Source organism: Lucilia sericata, unplaced genomic scaffold (genome assembly GCF_015586225.1).
Source record: "Lucilia sericata isolate MDLA Ls3-8-SP2 unplaced genomic scaffold, ASM1558622v1 Contig001025F_arrow, whole genome shotgun sequence".
Lineage (NCBI taxonomy): Eukaryota > Metazoa > Arthropoda > Insecta > Diptera > Calliphoridae > Lucilia > Lucilia sericata.
The window spans coordinates 59,897-80,649 of NW_023995007.1; the positions used below are offsets into that span (position 1 = coordinate 59,897).

General features: G+C 28.0%; 1 protein-coding gene across 3 annotated transcripts in view; it reads right to left on the bottom strand.

Annotated features, from left to right (window-relative positions):
• Nucleotides 1–937: 937 nt before the first annotated feature.
• Nucleotides 938–20,753, bottom strand: part of LOC119609654 (calbindin-32) — a 64,814-nt gene continuing 44,998 nt past the window's right edge. For 2 of the 3 annotated variants that reach the window (XM_037964504.1, XM_037964505.1), the window contains exons 9-12: nt 11,497–11,508; nt 4,546–4,602; nt 2,434–2,505; nt 938–2,311 (exon numbers count right to left, since the gene is read on the bottom strand). In XM_037964504.1, the coding sequence (XP_037820432.1) occupies nt 2,165–2,311; nt 2,434–2,505; nt 4,546–4,602; nt 11,497–11,508 (288 nt within the window). In that variant the 3' untranslated portion in view covers nt 938–2,164. The remainder of the gene's footprint in view (nt 2,312–2,433; nt 2,506–4,545; nt 4,603–11,496; nt 11,509–20,753) is intronic. The other variant, XM_037964506.1, reaches the window with a different exon arrangement.

Sequence of the window (20,753 nt, forward strand, 5' to 3'; positions counted from 1 at the left end):
TAGAACAGAACTAGAACAGAACTAGAACAGAACTAGAACAGAACTAGAACAGAACTAGAACAGAACTAGAACAGAACTAGAACAGAACTAGAACAGAACTAGGACAGAATTAGAACAGAACTAGAACAGAACTAGAACTGAACTAGAACTGAACTAGAACTGAACTAGAACTGAACTAGAACAGAACTAGACTAGAACTAGAACAGAACTAGAACAGAACTAGAACAGAACTAGAACAGAACTAGAACAGAACTAGAACAGAACTAGAACAGAACTAGAACAGAACTAGAACAGAACTAGAACAGAACTAGAACAGAACTAGAACAGAACTAGAACAGAACTAGAACAGACTAGAACAGAACTAGAACAGAACTAGAACAGAACTAGAACAGAACTAGAACAGAACTAGAACAGAACTAGAACAGAACTAGAACAGAACTAGAACAGAACTAGAACAGAACTAGAACAGAACTAGAACAGAACTAACAACTAGAACAGAACTAGTACAGAACTAGAACAGAACTAGAACAGAACTAGAACAGAACAGACTAGAACAGAACTAGAACTAGAACTAGAACAGAACTAGAACAGAACTAGAACAGAATTAGAACAGAACTAGAACAGAACAAGAACAGAACTAGAACAGAACTAGAACAGAACTAGAACAGAACTAGAACAGAACTAGAACTGAACTAGAACTGAACTAGAACTAGAACTGAACTAGAACTGAACTAGAACTGAACTAGAACTGAACTAGAACTGAACTAGAACTGAACTAGAACTGAACTAGAACTGAACTAGAACTGAACTAGAACTGAACTAGAACTGAACTAGAACTGAACTAGAACTGAACTAGAACTGAACTAGAACTGAACTAGAACTGAACTAGAACTGAACTAGAACTGAACTAGAACTGAACTAGAACTGAACTAGAACGGAACTAGAACTGAACTAGAACTGAACTAGAACTGAACTAGAACTGAACTAGAACTGAACTAGAACTGAACTAAAACTGAACTAGAGCTAATTTCTTATTCCCCTCTCCCTGTTTTGTGGATGTTTTAATGAGTTTTTTGTTGAAAGCCTTAATTTTAGTTAATCTTTAAAATTGCCTATAAATTGGAAAAGTATAATAAATCTTTTATTATTTTTCAGGAATTGTTTGCAAAAAGCAAGATTTTTGAGTTTTAGAGAATGTTCTTGGAGCAAATTGTTTTTATTTTAAATTTTAAGTACATTTAGCTACAGAAATATTTAAGTTAATTCTTTTTTGTATGTTATAATTAAAAACTTAAAACAGAATTTGTGATAGTGTAAACAATAAACAAGGCAAGTTTTCAAAAAGCCTAAAAATAGGCTATTTAATTTGTAACAAGTTACAGCCTTAAAGTATAGGTTTTAGGTTGGCATAACAGCTTGTCTCATTTATTGTTTAATGATTACATAATTTGTTTTATATTTTTATTTATAATTTTAAATTTTATCAAAAAGAAATCTACATGATCTTGTTTTTTTTAATATTTATAAAAAATTATCTAAATAAAATAAATAAATTTGCTTTTATCTTTCTTTGTTTAAATTGTTCTTAAATTATAATAAAATCGTTGATTTACTATTAATTCGTTTCTCTTTAATAAAATGGCGTTTTATAATTTCCTTATTTCAATGGTGTATTATTTTTTTCTTGTTATTCATACAAAAAAACTTGCTTTATTAGAAAAATGCGTAAATATTTCAACTATGTTTTACATACTTTTAGGAGCTAATAATGTAATAAACCGCTGCCTAGTTTAAGGTACATAATTATTATTTTCAGCTTCTTTAAAACCCATAGTTGCTATATGTACTTCATTTTCCTTTTCCTAAGAAATTATTTTAAATTTTGTAATTTTGTTTTAGCAAAAATTAAAATTCTTGATTTTACAATTACTTTTTATTAAACTTACAAATATTATTAATTAATTTATAGATTTTTTTGTATATAATTCTTACCTAATATTTGTTTTTTTATTATTCATAAATAAAGTATAATTTTTCGCTTATATATCTGCCTTAACCATTTCAAATCAGGGCTAAAATTTATTTAAATATTAATTTTTTTATTTAATAATTCCCAAAAAATGTGTGTGTGTTAGTTAGTTATCTTGCAAATCTAAAAGAAAATTTACTGATCATCCTCTGGTGGCATTTTGGCTAAAGTCAACAGAATCATGGTCAGTTCTTTGCGGGAAATTTTACCATCTTTGTCATAGCCTACGCCGCGTAAGATGGTTTCTTCGAAAGCTTTCAAATCGGAGGCATCATAGTCATCCTGCATAAATAATATTAAGAAAACAAAAATAGCAAAATATTAAAGTTCTTCTTAAAAATATTTTAAATTTTTGCTTAAGTTTTATTTTTCTTTAAAATATTGTTGTAAGAATTTTAATTTACCTTTTTCACCAATTCCAATAAATCCTTTAGAAATCCTTTCAATTCTTCATTTTCTATAGAACCGCTATTGTCCTGTTTTGAATTGAAAACAAACAAAGGAAATGGAGAAAAGTAAACATGTGTGTTAAAAAAGAAATCATAATTTATGATCAGCATCTGTTGTTGGCTGCAATACGTGTTGGTATTGATTTTTTATTAAACAGTAAGGGTCATAATAATAAGTACAAATTCTCTTCTAAATATGTTCTAGTTCTGTTTTAGTTCTGTTCTAGTTCTGTTCTAGTTTTGTTCTAGTTCTGTTCTAGTGCTGTAATAGTTCTGTTCGAGTTCTGTTCTAGTTCTGTTCTAGTTCTGTTCTAGTTCTGTTCTAGTTCTGTTCTAGTTCTGTTCTAGTTCTGTTCTAGTTCTGTTCTAGTTCTGTTCTAGTTCTGTTCTAGTTCTGTTCTAGTTCTGTTCTAGTTCTGTTCTAGTTCTGTTCTAGTTCTGTTCTAGTTCTGTTCTAGTTCTGTTCTAGTTCTGTTCTAGTTCTGTTCTAGTTCTGTTCTAGTTCTGTTCTAGTTCTGTTCTAGTTCTGTTCTAGTTCTGTTCTAGTTCTGTTCTAGTTCTGTTCTAGTTCTGTTCTAGTTCTGTTCTAGTTCTGTTCTAGTTCTGTTCTAGTTCTGTTCTAGTTCTGTTCTAGTTCTGTTCTAGTTCTGTTCTAGTTCTGTTCTAGTTCTGTTCTAGTTCGTTCTAGTTCTGTTCTAGTTCTGTTCTAGTTCTGTTCTAGTTCTGTTCTAGTTCTGTTCTAGTTCTGTTCTAGTTCTGTTCTAGTTCTGTTCTAGTTCTGTTCTATTTGTTCTAGTTCTGTTCTGTTCTGTTCTAGTTCTGTTCTAGTTCTGTTCTAGTTCTGTTCTAGTCTGTTCTAGTTCTGTTCTAGTTCTGTTCTAGTTCTGTAGTTCTATTCTAGTTCTGTTCTAGTTCTGTTCTAGTTCTGTTCTAGTGCTGTTTAGTTCTGTTCTAGTTCTGTTCTAGTTCTGTTCTAGATCTGTTCTAGTTCTGTTCTAGTTCTGTTCTAGTTCTGTTCTAGTTCTGTTCTAGTTCTGTTCTAGTTCTGTTCTAGTTCTATTCTAGTTCTGTTCTAGTTCTGTTCTAGTTCTGTTCTAGTTCTGTTCTACTTCTGTTCTATTTCTGTTCTAGTTCTGTTCTAGTTCTGTTCTAGTTCTGTTCTAGTTCTGTTCTAGTTCTGTTCTAGTTCTGTTCTAGTTCTGTTCTAGTTCTGTTCTAGTTCTGTTCTAGTTCTGTTCTAGTTCTGTTCTGTTCTAGTTCTGTTCTAGTTCTGTTCTAGTTCTGTTTTAGTTCTATTCTAGTTCTGTTCTAGTTCTGTTCTAGTTCTGTTCTAGTTCTGTTCTAGTTCTGTTCTAGTTCTGTTCTAGTTCTGTTCTAGTTCTGTTCTACTTCTGTTCTATTCTGTTCTAGTTCTGTTCTTGTTCTGTTCTAGTTCTGTTCTAGTTCTGTTCTAGTCTGTTCTAGTTCTGTTCTAGTTCTGTTCTAGTTCTGTTCTAGTTCTGTTCTAGTTCTGTTCTAGTTCTGTTCTAGTTCTGTTCTAGTTCTGTTCTAGTTCTGTTCTAGTTCTGTTCTAGTTCTGTTCTAGTTCTGTTCTAGTTCTGTTCTAGTTCTGTTCTAGTTCTGTTCTAGTTCTGTTCTAGTTCTAGTTCTGTTCTAGTTCTGTTTTAGTTCTGTTCTATTTCTGTTCTAGTTCTGTTCTTTCCGTTGGTTTCTTCTGTAACTGTATTTTTTACTGTTTTATTTTTTGTTCTTTATGTATACATTATGACCCAATAAATGTTTCCTTTACCATTATTACAGACATTTAGCTAGAAATAGCAACATCTGTTTCATTAGCGTTAATTTGATTTTATTTATTTGTTTTTTATGGTAAAAAGAAAACATGGCTTTTATTGGAACATTATTGCTTTTAGAAGTCTTGTAATAAATGTTAGATTAAAATAAAATTTTAAAGATTTAAAAAATTAACAACTTTTTCTTTGTGTTGAACGGTCTAAATTGTGACACATTGATGTTGATATGATTTTAATTTTATTCTTTTATTTTAATTAAAATTTTTCCACTTACCCTGTCATAAAGTGAAAAAACTTTTTCAATGTCTTCTTTTGTCAACCTGGCAGCACCCTGATCATGTCAAGCGTGTAAGGAAAGAATGAAAAGAGAACACAAACAACATGTTTAATTGTAAAATTTATTATAATGAATGCCAAAGAAAACAACAATTAAAATTATTAAATTACAATAAAAATAAAACAAAAGGAATTTAGTTTTTGATAACAGTAAAGGCAAAAGAAATAATTACAGATAAGTAGTTTTCTTAACATTAATGAAACCAACAAAATATTTTTTGTTCAAAAAAGTAATAAACAAAAATTTACTAGACAAAAATTTACTTAATATTAGGGTTTAAAAAAGTTTGTTGGTTTGCTCATTTAAACCTTTCTAAAACTGTCAATTTCTAAACAAATTATTTAAAAAAGCTTTTTATTTAAACATATGTTGTATAGTTACTTAATTTATTATGTAAATTACAATTCTATTGAAAATGTATAGTTTTTTTGTTCGTTTAAAAAAACAAAGAAAAAACTTTTTTGATAATTTATAATTTATTAATATACTTTTGTTTTTGTAATTTTGTTTTTCGGTCGTTTAACTAAATGAGTGGGAAGATAAAATCCTTGAACTTTCAACATACTTTCATATGAAAAATAAAAGTTACAAAAAGTTGTAGTCAAAACTTCTCCACTACTGAAATATTTAATTCGATAATTTTTGTTTTAACACAAGGTAATACATATGTGAGTTTATTTATTTGTTTTTGTATTTGTATGAGTTTCTATTTATGTGTTAAAGTTAAACATATGTATGTGTGTTTATAACTGGTGCTGGATAACTTTGTTGTCTACTTTTAGGGAAGTGAGTATGAGAGTTGAAATAATTTATTTCCATTTGACACTTTTAGCATTTACGTGTTACAGTCTTTTTGGCTGTACAAGTAGTATTTGTATCTTTTTACAGATAAAAAATATTGCAAATAAAAAAAAAATAACACAGGTAATGTTGTGTAACCGCATGCAAAAAGAGAGCAAGAGGGTTGCCAGAGACAAAAGCTTATGTCCAAATTTTCTTTGATAAATACAAGTTTTTGATCTGGTCTGTAGTCTAGTCTATAGTCTAGTCTATAGTCTAGTCTATAGTCTAGTCTATAGTCTAGTCTATAGTCTAGTCTATAGTCTAGTCTATAGTCTAGTCTATAGTCTAGTCTATAGTCTAGTCTATAGTCTAGTCTATAGTCTAGTCTATAGTCTAGTCTATAGTCTAGTCTATAGTCTAGTCTATAGTCTAGTCTATAGTCTAGTCTATAGTCTAGTCTATAGTCTAGTCTATAGTCTAGTCTATAGTCTAGTCTATAGTCTAGTCTATAGTCTAGTCTATAGTCTAGTCTATAGTCTAGTCTATAGTCTAGTCTATAGTCTATAGTCTAGTCTATAGTCTAGTCTATAGTCTAGTCTATAGTCTAGTCTATAGTCTAGTCTATAGTCTAGTCTATAGTCAGTCTAAGTCTAGTCTATAGTCTAGTCTATAGTCTAGTCTATAGTCTAGTCTATAGTCTAGTCTATAGTCTAGTCTATAGTCTAGTCTAGTCTAGTATAGTCTAGTCTATAGTCTAGTCTATAGTCTAATCTAGTAGTCTAGTCTATAGTCTAGTCTATAGTCTAGTCTATAGTCATGTCTATATAGTCTAGTATAGTAGTCTAGTCTATAGTATATAGTCTAGTCTATAGTTCTAGTCTATATAGTCTAGTCTATAGTCTAGTCTATAGTCTAGTCTATAGTCTAGTCTATAGTCTAGTCTATAGTCTAGTCTATAGTCTAGTCTATAGTCTAGTCTATAGTCTAGTCTATAGTCTAGTCTATAGTCTAGTCTATAGTCTAGTCTATAGTCTAGTCTATAGTCTAGTTTATAGTCTAGTCTATAGTTCCAGTTCTAGTTCAGTTCTAGTTCAGTTCTAGTTCAGTTCTAGTTCAGTTCTAGTTCAGTTCTAGTTCAGTTCTAGTTCAGTTCTAGTTCAGTTCTAGTTCAGTTCTACTTTAGTTCTACTTAGTTCTAGTGCAGTTCTAGTTCAGTTCTAGTTCAGTTCTAGTTCAGTTCTAGTTCAGTTCTAGTTCAGTTCTAGTTCAGTTCTAGTTCAGTTCAGTTCTAGTTCAGTTCTACTTTAGTTCTATTGCAGTTCTACTTTAGTTCTAGTTCAGTTCATTCCCAGTCGTATGTCTTTACTATCTGGCATCTCTATTCCCACTCCTTTTTTAAAGACAAAAAAATATTGCATTTTTTCCATATAAATGAAAACCCCAACTTTATTTTCATAGATTCACTTGTATAATAAAGTTGCATGTATGTATGAGAATACTCTTTATATTATTTGCCCTAAAATTTTGTTTTTCAAATTGAATATTAAAAAATATATATTTTTTATATAGAATATATTTTGTTCTTTGCATAAGAGCTGCTGCTTTTGAATTTGCATAACGATAAACGTAGTATACTGTCAGGGTAAAGGGGGAGTCTGTATGGGTGTGTGTGAACATGTTTGTAAAATATATTTAGTTAAAAAATACTGAAAGCGCCAGAGAGTCTGTAAAAATAGCTGTTGGTCATATAAGTTGTTAATAAAATAAATTTATAATTTATTTTACGTTTCTTCGCAACTGAGGGCTTTTGTGCAGAGAGGTAAGTGGGTAATGATGTAAGGTTATTTATATGTTTTTGAAATATATTTATATGTTTATTACACATGTGAAGTGTTTAGTAGTTTTTTATTAAGAAAATTTAATTATCTGTTTATCTTGAAATTAAATTTATTATTCTCCTCTAAGTTTGCTATTTTTATTTAGCGTTTTTAAAGTCTACCTTACGGCTGTACAATGTCTTATGGTATACATTTAGGAGAAAACTCAAGTTGATTTAACACCTTAAAATTAATTACAAATTTCTGAAATGACTTTTTAAAATATGTGGCCATAAATATTTGTAGCAACATGAACAATGTCATTATTCCTTATTCTTTCATTTCCAACTCTCTCTCCCTCACTTATTTGGCTTTTTTGTGACTTAATTTATTTTTAATAGAAGTCATTTAAAAGCGCATTCATGGCAAAACTACTAAAGAAATATCTGTCGAAAAAACTAACGCTAAAATATGTACGTGCAACATTTATTTTTCTTCTCTATCTCACTTTTATTTGGAATTAAGTGTGCATGTTGTATCTATGGCTGTCTGTGTGATTGTAAGGATTTATGCAATTGTGTGCTAGTGTGTTCTTGAGCGCTGTTTATAATTTAATGTCTTAATAGCTTTTTAAGCTGTAAAGAATGACTTTCTATATTAATGCTAGACTAGGTGAGCGTGTTGTGTTTCCATGTATGTATGTATGTATGACTACTGCATTTCATTGCACTTAAGCTTAAGTAGAATTAATAGTTGTTGTATTTATCTTTAATATAGAAATTTAATTGATTGTTGGCTAAGCAGTAAAATGCTACTAGGATGAGAAAATAAGTAAAAGTTTTGGGTGGTTTTTATGTTAAAGAGGATTTGGGGAAGAGTTTTGTTAAAAGTTTAAGAGATTTATGCATTATGTTTACAGTCTAGTCTATAGTCTAGTCTATAGTCTAGTCTATAGTCTAGTCTATAGTCTAGTCTATAGTCTAGTCTATAGTCTAGTCTATAGTCTAGTCTATAGTCTAGTCTATAGTCTAGTCTATAGTCTAGTCTGTAGTCTAGTCTATAGTCTAGTCTATAGTCTAGTCTATAGTCTAGACTATAGTCTAGTCTATAGTCTAGTCTATAGTCTAGTCTATAGTCTAGTCTATAGTCTAGTTTATAGTCTAGTCTATAGTCTAGTCTATAGTCTAGTCTATAGTCTAGTCTATAGTCTATAGTCTAGTCTATAGTCTAGTCTATAGTCTAGTCTATAGTCTAGTCTATAGTCTAGTCTATAGTCTAGTCTGTAGTCTAGTCTATAGTCTAGCCTATAGTCTAGCCTATAGTCTAGTCTATAGTCTAGTCTATAGTCTAGTCTAGTAGTCTAGTCTATAGTCTAGTCTATAGTCTAGTCTATAGTCTAGTCTATAGTCTAGTCTATAGTCTAGTCTATAGTCTAGTCTATACTCTAGTCTATAGTCTAGTCTATAGTCTAGTCTATAGTCTAGTCTATAGTTTAGTCTATAGTCTAGTCTATAGTCTAGTCTATAGTCTAGTCTATAGTCTAGTCTATAGTCTAGTCTATAGTCTAGTCTATAGTCTAGTCTATAGTCTAGTCTATAGTCTAGTCTATAGTCTAGTCTATAGTCTAGTCTATAGTCTAGTCTATAGTCTAGTCTATAGTCTAGTCTAGTCTATAGTCTAGTCTATAGTCTAGTCTATAGTCTAGTCTATAGTCTAGTCTATAGTCTAGTCTATAGTCTAGTCTATAGTCTAGTCTATAGTCTAGTCTATAGTCTAGTCTATAGTCTAGTCTATAGTCTAGTCTATAGTCTAGTCTATAGTCTAGTCTATAGTCTAGTCTATAGTCTAGTCTATAGTCTAGTCATAGTCTAGTCTATAGTCTAGTCTATAGTCTAGTCTATAGTCTAGTCTATAGTCTAGTCTATAGTCTAGCCTATAGTCTAGTCTATAGTCTAGTCTATAGTCTAGTCTATAGTCTAGTCTATAGTCTAGTCTATAGTCTTAGTCTATAGTCTAGTCTATAGTCTAGTCTATAGTCTAGTCTATAGTCTATCTAGTCCTATAGTCCTAGTCTATAGTCTAGTCTATAGTCTAGTCTATAGTCTAGTCTATAGCTAGTCTAGTCTAGTCTATAGTCTAGTCTATAGTATAGTCTATAGTCTAGTCTATAGTCTAGTCTTAGTCTAGTCTATGTCTAGTCTATAGTAGTCTATAGGTCCTAGTCTAGTCTATAGTCCTCTAGTTAGTCTAGTCTAGCTAGTCTAGTCTATCTAGTCTAGTCTATAGTCTAGTCTATAGTCTAGTCTATAGTCTAGTCTATAGTCTAGTCTATACTCTAGTCTATAGTCTAGTCTATAGTCTAGTCTATAGTCTAGTCTATAGTTTAGTCTATAGTCTAGTCTATAGTCTAGTCTATAGTCTAGTCTATAGTCTAGTCTATAGTCTAGTCTATAGTCTAGTCTATAGTCTAGCCTATAGTCTAGTCTATAGTCTAGTCTATAGTCTAGTCTATAGTCTAGTCTAGTCTATAGTCTAGTCTATAGTCTAGTCTATAGTCTAGTCTATAGTCTAGTCTATAGTCTAGTCTATAGTCTAGTCTATAGTCTAGTCTATAGTCTAGTCTATAGTCTAGTCTATAGTCTAGTCTATAGTCTAGTCTATAGTCTAGTCTATAGTCTAGTCTATAGTCTAGTCTATAGTCTAGTCTATAGTCTAGTCTATTGTCTAGTCTATAGTCTAGTCTATAGTCTAGTCTATAGTCTAGTCTAGTCTATAGTCTAGTCTATAGTCTAGTCTATAGTCTAGTCTATAGTCTAGTCTATAGTCTAGTCTAGTCTAGTCTAGTCTATAGTCTAGTCTATAGTCTAGTCTATAGTCTAGTCTATAGTCTAGTCTATAGTCTAGTCTATAGTCTAGTCTATAGTCTAGTCTATAGTCTAGTCTATAGTCTAGTCTATAGTCTAGTCTATAGTCTAGTCTATAGTCTAGTCTATAGTCTAGTCTATAGTCTAGTCTATAGTCTAGTCTATAGTCTAGTCTATAGTCTAGTCTATAGTCTAGTCTATAGTCTAGTCTATAGTCTAGTCTATAGTCTAGTCTATAGTCTAGTCTATAGTCTAGTCTATAGTCTAGTCTATAGTCTAGTCTATAGTCTAGTCTATAGTCTAGTCTATAGTCTAGTCTATAGTCTAGTCTATAGTCTAGTCTATAGTCTAGTCTATAGTCTAGTCTATAGTCTAGTCTATAGTCTAGTCTATAGTCTAGTCTATAGTCTAGTCTATAGTCTAGTCTATAGTCTAGTCTATAGTCTAGTCTATAGTCTAGTCTATAGTCTAGTCTAGTCTATAGTATTCTGTTGTTTTAGTTCTGTTCTAATTCTGTTCTAGTTCTGTTCTAGTTCTGTTCTAGTTCTGTTCTATATCTGTTCTAGTTCTAGTTCTGTTCTAGTTTTGTTCTAGTTCTGTTCTAGTTTTGTTCTAGTTTCGTTCTAGTTTTGTTCTAGTTCTGTTCTAGTTCTGTTCTAGTTCTGTTCTAGTTCTGTTCTAGTTCTGTTCTAGTTCTGTTCTAGTTCTGTTCTAGTTCTGTTCTAGTTCTGTTCTAGTTCTGTTCTAGTTCTGTTCTAGTTCTGTTCTAGTTCTGTTCTAGTTCTGTTCTAGTTCTGTTCTAGTTCTGTTCTAGTTCTGTTCTAGTTATGTTCTAGTTCTGTTCTAGTTCTGTTCTAGTTATGTTCTAGTTCTGTTCTAGATCATTTTTGGGCCAATTCTTGTTCAAAAGTTCTGTTTTAAAAATTCAATGTTTTTCATATGCTATATTTTTAAGTACTTTGTTATAAAACTATACATTTTCATTTAACACATTTTGTAAACTTAATTGGTATATAGCTAAACTGTACAGGAACAAACAACTAAAACTAAAAATTAAACTAATTTTCAACTCAAAAAAATTTTGCATGCTCTTCAACTATAAATTTTAGTTTGTATGTGATTCTTGTTTAGTGGTAAAACTAAAAATATTTAAATTAAACTAATTTCTACTAAATTGTTTTAATAAATTTCAGGCAAAACTACTTAAAGCATAAATTTAGCTTTTTTATTAAATTTAAAAAATTAAAATGTAATTTAAAATGTTTTAATGAAAATAAGGAGAAAATTTTTTCAACAATTAACACCAACACATTGTAGTAAAAATGTTAAATTATTAAAACGGAAACAGAAACACATTTTTTATTGTTTGTTTATTTATTTTTTTTAAAGGGTGTTTTTGTTGAGGTTTTCGTAGAGGTACTTACTTCAATACCTTCCTATTTATTTATTATTTGTTATAGTTGTTGTTTTTATTGTTGTAGTAGTAGTTGTCGTTGTTTTATCAACGTGTAGCAATTAAGTGAGAGGATGTAGTTGTGAGTGTTTGTACACAAGTTGTTATTGTTGTTGTAGTGTTAGTGTTTTAAATTTTACATGAGTGTAGTAGTAGTAGTGCATTGTTTTTAAAGAAACGAGTTTTTTAATTTGTTTTTTAATTAAAACGCCATTGTTTTTAAAATTTAGTTTATTAAATTATGATTTTTTTCCAAATATTATTATAATAAGAATAAATTTGAAAATAATTTAAAAAAAAAATAATTTTTTTAAAATTTAATTTAAATTTGAAATGAAAACGAAATTGCATAAAGATTTGTTTTTGCATTTAGAATTCCATTAAGATTATTTTAAAATTTTATTCACGTGCAAGATTGTGTCCCATACATGATGCATTAATTTATTTAATAATAATTTTTTTATTTAAATTATAGTCAGCATTTCAATTAAAATGTTTAAAGTGGTTTAAGTTGTGTATTTTTTCATATTTTTAAACGAATTTAAAAAGTGATTAAAATAGTATATTACATAGAGTTGTTGGTTGTGGTTGAAAAGAAACACAAATGAGGAGTAAGAATAACCAAAAGTTTGAGGAAAAAGGGGAAAGAAGAAAAAAACAGTGAGAAATTATAACAAAAAAAGTATAAAATATATTGTAGTCGGTTTTATATTGCTGTTTAAAGTTTTCGATAATTTGCATAAAAATACATACTATTTTTTTTAAAATAAAAAAAAAAATTGTTTTTATACACAATGCAGGAAGAAATTTTGTTCAAAGGACAGTTGAGTTTTATTTTATAAAATTATTTATTAAAGCAGAAATTAAAATTTAAAAAGGAAAAATATATACAGTTACAAATTGTTTAAATTAAACTTAAAAAATGGTTGTTTAAAAAATTATAATAAAATTGATTTCAAGCTAAAACTTATAATTGTTTGAAGCATACTTTTTAAAAATTTTCAGGAAGATATCTATAGTCTATAGTCTAGTCTATAGTCTAGTCTATAGTCTAGTCAATAGTCTAGTCTATAGTCTAGTCTATAGTCTAGTCTATAGTCTAGTCTATAGTCTAGTCTATAGTCTAGTCTATAGTCTAGTTTATAGTCTAGTCTATAGTCTAGTCTATAGTCTTGTCTATAGTCTAGTCTGTAGTCTAGTCTATAGTCTAGTCTATAGTCTAGTCTATAGTCTAGTCTATAGTCTAGTCTATAGTCTAGTCTATAGTCTAGTCTATAGTCTAGTCTATAGTCTAGTCTTTAGTCTAGTCTATAGTCTAGTCTATAGTCTAGTCTATAGTCTAGTCTATAGTCTAGTCTATAGTCTAGTCTATAGTCTAGTCTATAGTCTAGTCTATAGTCTAGTCTATAGTCTAGTCTATAGTCTAGTCTATAGTCTAGTCTATAGTCTAGTCTATAGTCTAGTCTATAGTCTAGTCTATAGTCTAGTCTAGTCTAGTCTACAGTCTAGTCTATAGTCTAGTCTATAGTCTAGTCTATAGTCTAGTCTATAGTCTAGTCTATGGTCTAGTCTATAGTCTAGTCTATGGTCTAGTCTATAGTCTAGTCTATAGTCTAGTCTATAGTCTTAATCTATAATCTAATCTATAGTCTAGTTCAGTTGTAGTTCAGTTCTAGTTCAGTTCTAGTTCAGTTCTAGTTCAGTTCTAGTTCAGTTCTAGTTCAGTTCTAGTTCAGTTCTAGTTCAGTTCTAGTTCAGTTCTAGTTCAGTTCTAGTTCAGTTCTAGTTCAGTTCTAGTTCAGTTCTAGTTCAGTTCTAGTTCAGTTCTAGTTCAGTTCTAGTTCAGTTCTAGTTCAGTTCTAGTTCAGTTCTAGTTCAGTTCTAGTTCAGTTCTAGTTCAGTTCTAGTTCAGTTCTAGTTCAGTTCTAGTTCAGTTCTAGTTCAGTTCTAGTTCAGTTCTAGTTCAGTTCTAGTTCAGTTCTAGTTCAGTTCTAGTTCAGTTCTAGTTCAGTTCTAGTTCAGTTCTAGTTCAGTTCTAGTTCAGTTCTAGTTCAGTTCTAGTTCAGTTCAGTTCTGGTTCAGTTCTAGTTAAGTTCTAGTTAAGTTCTAGCTTTAACTTTGTTTTCATTGAAAGTCTTAAAATTTGTTTTCTTTGGAACCATCCGTGCGTATGATTAATATGCAAATAATAGTAAAAACATATAATAAGTATACGCAACCTTGGTTAAACATACATATAACAAAGCTTGTTCCTAATTATGTTAAACAACTAAAAGTCGAGTACAATTTTCTTAATAAACATTTTTATTATACCTAAACATTAAATGTCCTCCACAATTTGAACAAAACACACGTTTCCTTCCAAAAAAGTCTTCAAATGTTGAGCGGAAAAAACAAACATTATTTTCACTCAATTTAACAGTAATGTATACAAGTATATAAAATAACCCTAAATAACGTTTTACGTTTGGTCACAATTCGAATAATAATAATAAAAAAACCTACAACTAAAACCATTATCTAGGATAATGACAATTAAAAGAGTAAACCATAAAAACGGAAGCGGAAACAGTGGCCTAACTGAGGACCCAGAGAAACCGAGCTACAACAACTAATAGTAATATAAATTTTACATGTTTGTTAGCAAACATCCGGTAGCAAGTAAGCAAAAAGAAGAGAGAGTGGGGGGAGAGAAAACCATAGAATAGACACAAGTTTAATTAGAAGTATTTACGTACAGCAAGGGGCAAAATGTAGAGCAGTTGAGTTTATATTGAAAGATTCTGTTTAGAACAATTTGTTCTTTAAATATATATATATAGTTTTTTTAGTTTTTTTAATAAAATTTGTTATGTTTATTGCTTGTTTGTTGCTTTTTTAATCTCTTATTTTAAATTTAAGACCGGAAAATACACCACTATTAAGTATATGTTTTTGTTTTTTTATTTATGATTTTAGCACATGCTGTTCGAAAGCTGAAAACAACAATAAAAGTTAAAAGCTTTTTATTTAAAGTCAAAAAAGCGAGGACACACATGTGTTAGCAATTACCTTTTCTGTCGAAAAACCACAGGCTTTAACAAACACAAAAGCATCAGGCACACATACTCGTGGCCAAAGGATTATAAAATACACTATCCATTAAAGAATTGTATAGAAACTGCCACTCAGAGACAATAAAATTAAACGACAAATAGAGTAAAAGCAACAAAACTTTGAGATAACTATAACCGAATTATCTGTGGTATACGTTTAACAAGACAGTGAGCCGAATAACCTTGCAGAATATGATTTTTCAAACATTTCAAAAAAAGGATATATGATAAAGTCTTCAGGGATTTGAGTTAGAAACGAATTTCATACAGCAACACAATCATCTACAAAAACTGCAAATTGTAGTAAAGTATTTCATCTTTAAATTGCCGTTCGCAGGTAAGTGGCAACAGATTTGTTTTTTAAATTTCAAATTTTTAACAAAATAATATTAGTTTTTGTTAAGAAAAACAAGTTTTTTAAGTCAAAATGAAAAAAATAATGATTTTAAAGTATTTTCCTTAAAAAGGATATATGGCGGGCTCCCTACATAATTGAGTTACAAAAATTCTTTATATATATTATGAATCCTCTTATAAAAGTGCATATTGTAGTAAAACTTTTTTCTTAAAAATGTGTGTTTTAGAAGAATATAACAGCATTTTTATTGAGATTTTCTAAAAAATGAATTTTTTTTAAAGAAATTCTTGAATATTTTAATGGAAAATACGAAACTGTTAAATTTAAGACATGGTTTATAAAAAGGATATATGGCAAACTTTTTAAATACTAAAGTTAAAGAAAAATTTTAAACAGCAAATGATTCGCCTAGAAAAACCCTAAATTGTAGTAAAATTTTTTATTGAAATTTTGCATTTTCCAAAGGATTGTAAGGAAATTTCTTTGAAAATTTTTAATTTTTTTCCAAACAATTCTTAGGTTTGCTAAAACTTTTGTTAATTTAAAATAAAAAAGCTGAAATATTTAATTTAACATATTTTGTATAAAAAGGATATATGGCCGGCCACTCTAGGATTAAAGTTACAAAAAAGTAAATGCAGCGTAATTCAACAGCTAATAAAACTACATGTTGTGGTATAGATTTTTTTCAAAAAAGTAAATTTTTCAAGAAATTTTAGAAAAATTTTAAGTAAAAAACTTAAATTTTCAATTTAAAAACGTTTCAATCTGATAAAACTTTGAAATTTTTGTATGAAATATGTAGAAAAACTGAAGTTTAAGAAATTTCTATAAAAAGGATATATGTTAAACTTTTTAAGGACTTGAGTTGCAAAAGATTTTTTTACAACATTTGAAACGGCTAATGAAACTACATGTTGTAGTGAAGTCTTCTATTGGAAAAGTCATGTTTTGAAGGTGATAAAAAGGACTTTTATAGGAAAATTTTAATTTCTTGTAAATTTTGCCAGGTAAATCCCATATCTTTTCACTAAATCCTATACAAAAACTCAAATTTAACAAATTTCTATAAAAAGGATATGTGATGATGTTTTGAAAGTTTTAAGTTACGACAGAAATATCTATGGAATATGATCTGTCTATCAAAACTACATGTTGTAAAAAAGTGTTCTATTGCAAAAGTGAGTTTTTGAGGCTAATAGAAGGACTTTTATTGGAGAAGTTTGGTTTACTTGCTAAGAGAACTCTTTTGCATTATAAAACTCATGGGTTTTTAAGTGAATCTTGTAATAAAAATGAAATTTAAGAAATTAATAGAAAAAGGATATATGGTGAAATCTTTAAGGACTTAAGCTGTGTTCAAATTATATATGAGAAATTAATAGGCTTTTATAACTGCATGTTGTAGTAAAGTTGTTTGTGGAAAAAGTGGCTTTTTGTAGAAAATAGAAGGACATTTATTGGAAAAATTATAGTTTTCAGTGAATAAATTCATTTGCATGATAAAACTCACTGGTTTTATAGAGAATCTTCTAACAAATATTAAATTTTAGACATTTTTAGAAAAAGGATATATGGCGTAATCCTAAAGGACTTAAGGACAAGAAAATATTGTATGACAAATAAATTTGCTCTTTAAAACTGATGTGTAAGGACATTTATTGGAAAAATTATAGTTTTCAGCAAACAAATTCTTTTGTATGATAAAACTCTTTGCTTTTAAAGTAAATTTTTTTAATAAATATTAAATTTGCGAAGTTTTTAGAAAAAGGATATATGACGAAATTCTAAAGTGACAAAAAAAAATTTTGTATGGCAAATGAATTGACTACAAAAACTACATGTTATAGCAAAATCGTTTATAAAAAAAGTGGCATTTGAAGGATGTCCTTGCACATTTATTATAAAAAAATATAGTTTTCTATGAACAAATTCTTTAGTATGATAAAACTCACTGATTTTTAAGAGAATCTTTTAACAAATATCAAATTTAAGTAATTTGTAGATAAAGGATATATGGCGAAGTCTTAAAGGACTTAAGTGTCAAGAAAATTTTGCAAGACAAATGAATTGCCTATAAAAACTACAAGTTGTAGCAAAGTCTTTCCAAAAAAAAGAGTTTTTTTTAAGGATGTGAAAGAACATTTATTCGAAAAATTATAGTTTTCAGTGAACAAATTCTCTTGTATGATAAAACTCTTTGCTTTCAAAGAAAATTTCATAAGAAATATTAAATTTAAGAAATTTATAGAAAAAGGATATATGACAAAGTCTGACAGGACTCATGTGACAACAATTTTTTTCATGACAAATGAAATGCAAATGGGAGAAAGTTGCTTTTTTAAGGATGTGAAAGGATATTTGTAGAAAAAAATTTTTCTTTAAAAAAAATGTTTTCTTGGCAAAGTAAAATTCAACTTTTTTTATAGAATAGTTAATGAAAAATTCATATTTAAGTTATTGTCATAAAAAGGATATATGCCAAAGTCTCTAAGGACTTAAGTTATCCCAAAATTTGTTAAAATTTAATATTTATTAACAAAAACAAAACAAAATTTCAAAAAATAAAAATTTAATATTTTTTTGAAAAAGTTTTTTTATACTTTTGTTTATCTATCATATTCATATTCCTTTTAATTACACTTTACAAAAGCAACATGTAATTTTTACTCTCATACAATTCAAATTGTTATCAAGCATTTAGAAAATCCTGTCCTCTTCATAGTTTTTTTTTTTCTATTTTTGTTTTCACTATTATTTATTTGTTTGATTGTTTGTTAGTGGAAATCCTTTTTTTTTGCATTTATTTTATTGTTAAAGCTGTTGTTAGACATGCATGACCTTGTTTGTTTGTTTTATTTATTTTTTTTTTGCCATTGTTGATTTCACAAAAACAAATCACACACAAAAACCTTGAACTCTTTATATGTTTGTCGTTGTATTTATTACAATTTTTATGTAATTTTTATACAAATAATAGTGAAAAATACTTAGAGAAAATCAACAACAACAACGACTCAAACTCACAGACTATAAATTGTTGGTTGACATATCAACACAACATCTCTTCATCATCGTCATCAGCAAGTCGCTAACAGTTGGGAGATAGTCTGTGAGAGAGGGCGTATAAGCGTTAAACAATTGCTTTTGATGATAATATTGTTGTGGATGTTGTCGCATGAATGAGGACACAACAATGTTATTAATATTAGTTTGTTATTTAGTTCGTTAGTTAGACAAGTGTTTTTTGTAGATTTTTTTTAAAGACAATAACATGTCTTGAGGTCTATATTTTATAAGATGTTTTTTCCATTGTTTTATTCGCTCTTTTTTTTAAGATTTTTACATTTAATAAAGATTTTTTTTTTTTTTTTTGGACTTAGACTTATTTCATTGTATGCTGTATAAAACACTTAAGTCTAGGAACAATAGCACTTAACAGTAGCAGGAAATAGTTAAGTTTTATAGTTAGTTTTTTGTTTGTTCATGCCAGCAAATGCTTTGTCCCTTATTTAAAAACTAGTAGTTTTAATAAAATTAGAGTTTTTTTTAGCAAAACTATAGCTCTACTTAATCAAAAACAAATATTTTGAAAATTTCTTAAAAAAGGATATATGGTGAACTTTACAAGGACTGTGTTTTACAATTTTTTGTATAGTCTATAAAGCGTCTATTAAAACTACAAATTGTTGCATAAAAATTTATTCAAAAATTGAATTTCCGAAAAACTTAGAAGAGGATTTATTTAAAAATTTCATAATTTCAGCTCATAAAAGTTTTATACAAGTTAAACCTTAGCAAATTATAACTTTAACATAACAAACCATGCAATTTATGATAGTTGCATAAAAAGGATATATGACCAAATCTTAAAGGACTAGACATATCCAAAAATTTTATATAGCTAATAAATCGGCTATAAAAACTGCAAATTGTAGTAAATTTATTTATTGAAAAGCTTAATTTTTAAAGGATTTAAAAGGATATTTATTTAAAATTTTCAAATATTCAACATAATAAGCTGTCTTTAAGGAAAATCCATCTAGTTTTAAAATAAAACCTGCTAAAACTGCGATTTTTACATGTTGTAATAAAAAGGACATATAGAGAAGTCTTAAAGGACTTGGATTACAAACTTTTTTTGTATAATTTATAAATCAGCTACCAAAACTGAAAGTTGTAGTAAAGTAATTTTTTCAAAAGCTGCATTTTTAAAAGATTTAAAAGGCAATTTATTTAAAATTTTCAAGTTTTTAACAAAATTAGTAATCTTTAGCAAAAAACTCTGCGGTTTTAAATAAAACCTACTAAAAACTGTGATTTAAACATATTTTCATAAAAAGGATATATGACAAAGTCTTCAAGGACTCAAGCTATCAGAAAACTTAGTAAAGCTTTTAAATCTCCTACAAAAACAACAAGTTGTAGTAAAGTCATTTATTCAACATCTAAATTTTCAAATGATTTAAGAAACAATTTATTTAAAAATTTCAAGTTTTCAACAAAATTAGGATTCTCACAGTTTTTTTAAAATAATAAAAAACAGTGATTTTAACACATTCTCATTAAAAGGATATATGACAAAGACCTCCAGGAATTGAGTTATTTAAAACTTTAGCATAGCTTATAAAACGTCTACCAAAACTGCAAATTGTAGTAAAATCTTTTAAAAGTCTCTTAAAGTCTCTTTTTGAAAAAGTGATTTTTTGAGAGAAATGAAAGGGCATTTTTAGTTAAAAAAATATACATTTTCTTATATATTTTAATTTTTTATAAAAAAAATGTTTAATTTTTCTTCTTTCTTTATAACTTAAAAGAAAATTGTCTAAAAAATTTACTTCATAATCTCCTTAAACTACTGCTAACAGCCTATTGAATATAACATCTTTAAATAAGTACTATTAACAAGTACTTATTTACATAAGAAATACTCAACATATTGTCTAAAATTGCTAAAATATTTTGCATAATCAATTGATTGGTTATATAGTAAATTCCCTTTCAAAATCTATAAATTACTCCCCTGGTTTCTCTAAAAATATGCAAAACATTTAAAAAAAAACTTATTACAGTAAATTTTATTACACTCCCAATCTTTACTTTTCAATTTAATCCTATATTTTATTTTATCAAAAAAATATAAAAATATGCAAATAAAAAGCTTTTAAGTAAAGCAAAGAAAAAATATAAAGAATTTCTTAAGACTTATGTTAAGCATATTTTTAGGGGGGTGAAGATAATAATAAAAATATTTAGCATTTAAAACTCAAAAAAATATCAGGGAATTTTTGTTTTTGCCCTCCAACAAAAGAGAATAATAAATGTATTATAAACAACTAGACACACAATTGTTTTGTTACAACAAAACAACCAAAAGTATGCTTCAAATTTTGTTCTTACATTTTTAAGGAATTTAGTTTTCTTTCAAAAAAGTAGCTTAAAATCTTTAAAATAAAATGTATAATTTTTGTTAAATAATCAACAAATACCAAATAATAAATACTTTATCAAAAAAATAACTAAAATTTAAAATAATAAACTGTTTTATAGTATTAGTTTAATGTTAAAAGGGGGTAGTTAAAGAGTTTTTGCTGGATTTAAGTTAATTTTTTAAGGGGGGTGCAATTTATTATTAAATTTTTATTAAATATATTTGCTAATTATTTTTTTAAGTTAAATAGCTTTTAAACTTATTATTAATTTATTTAGTTAGTTGCTCATACATGTCATTAATTTTTTAAATTTTTTCTAATTTTTAATATTTTTTATTTTAAT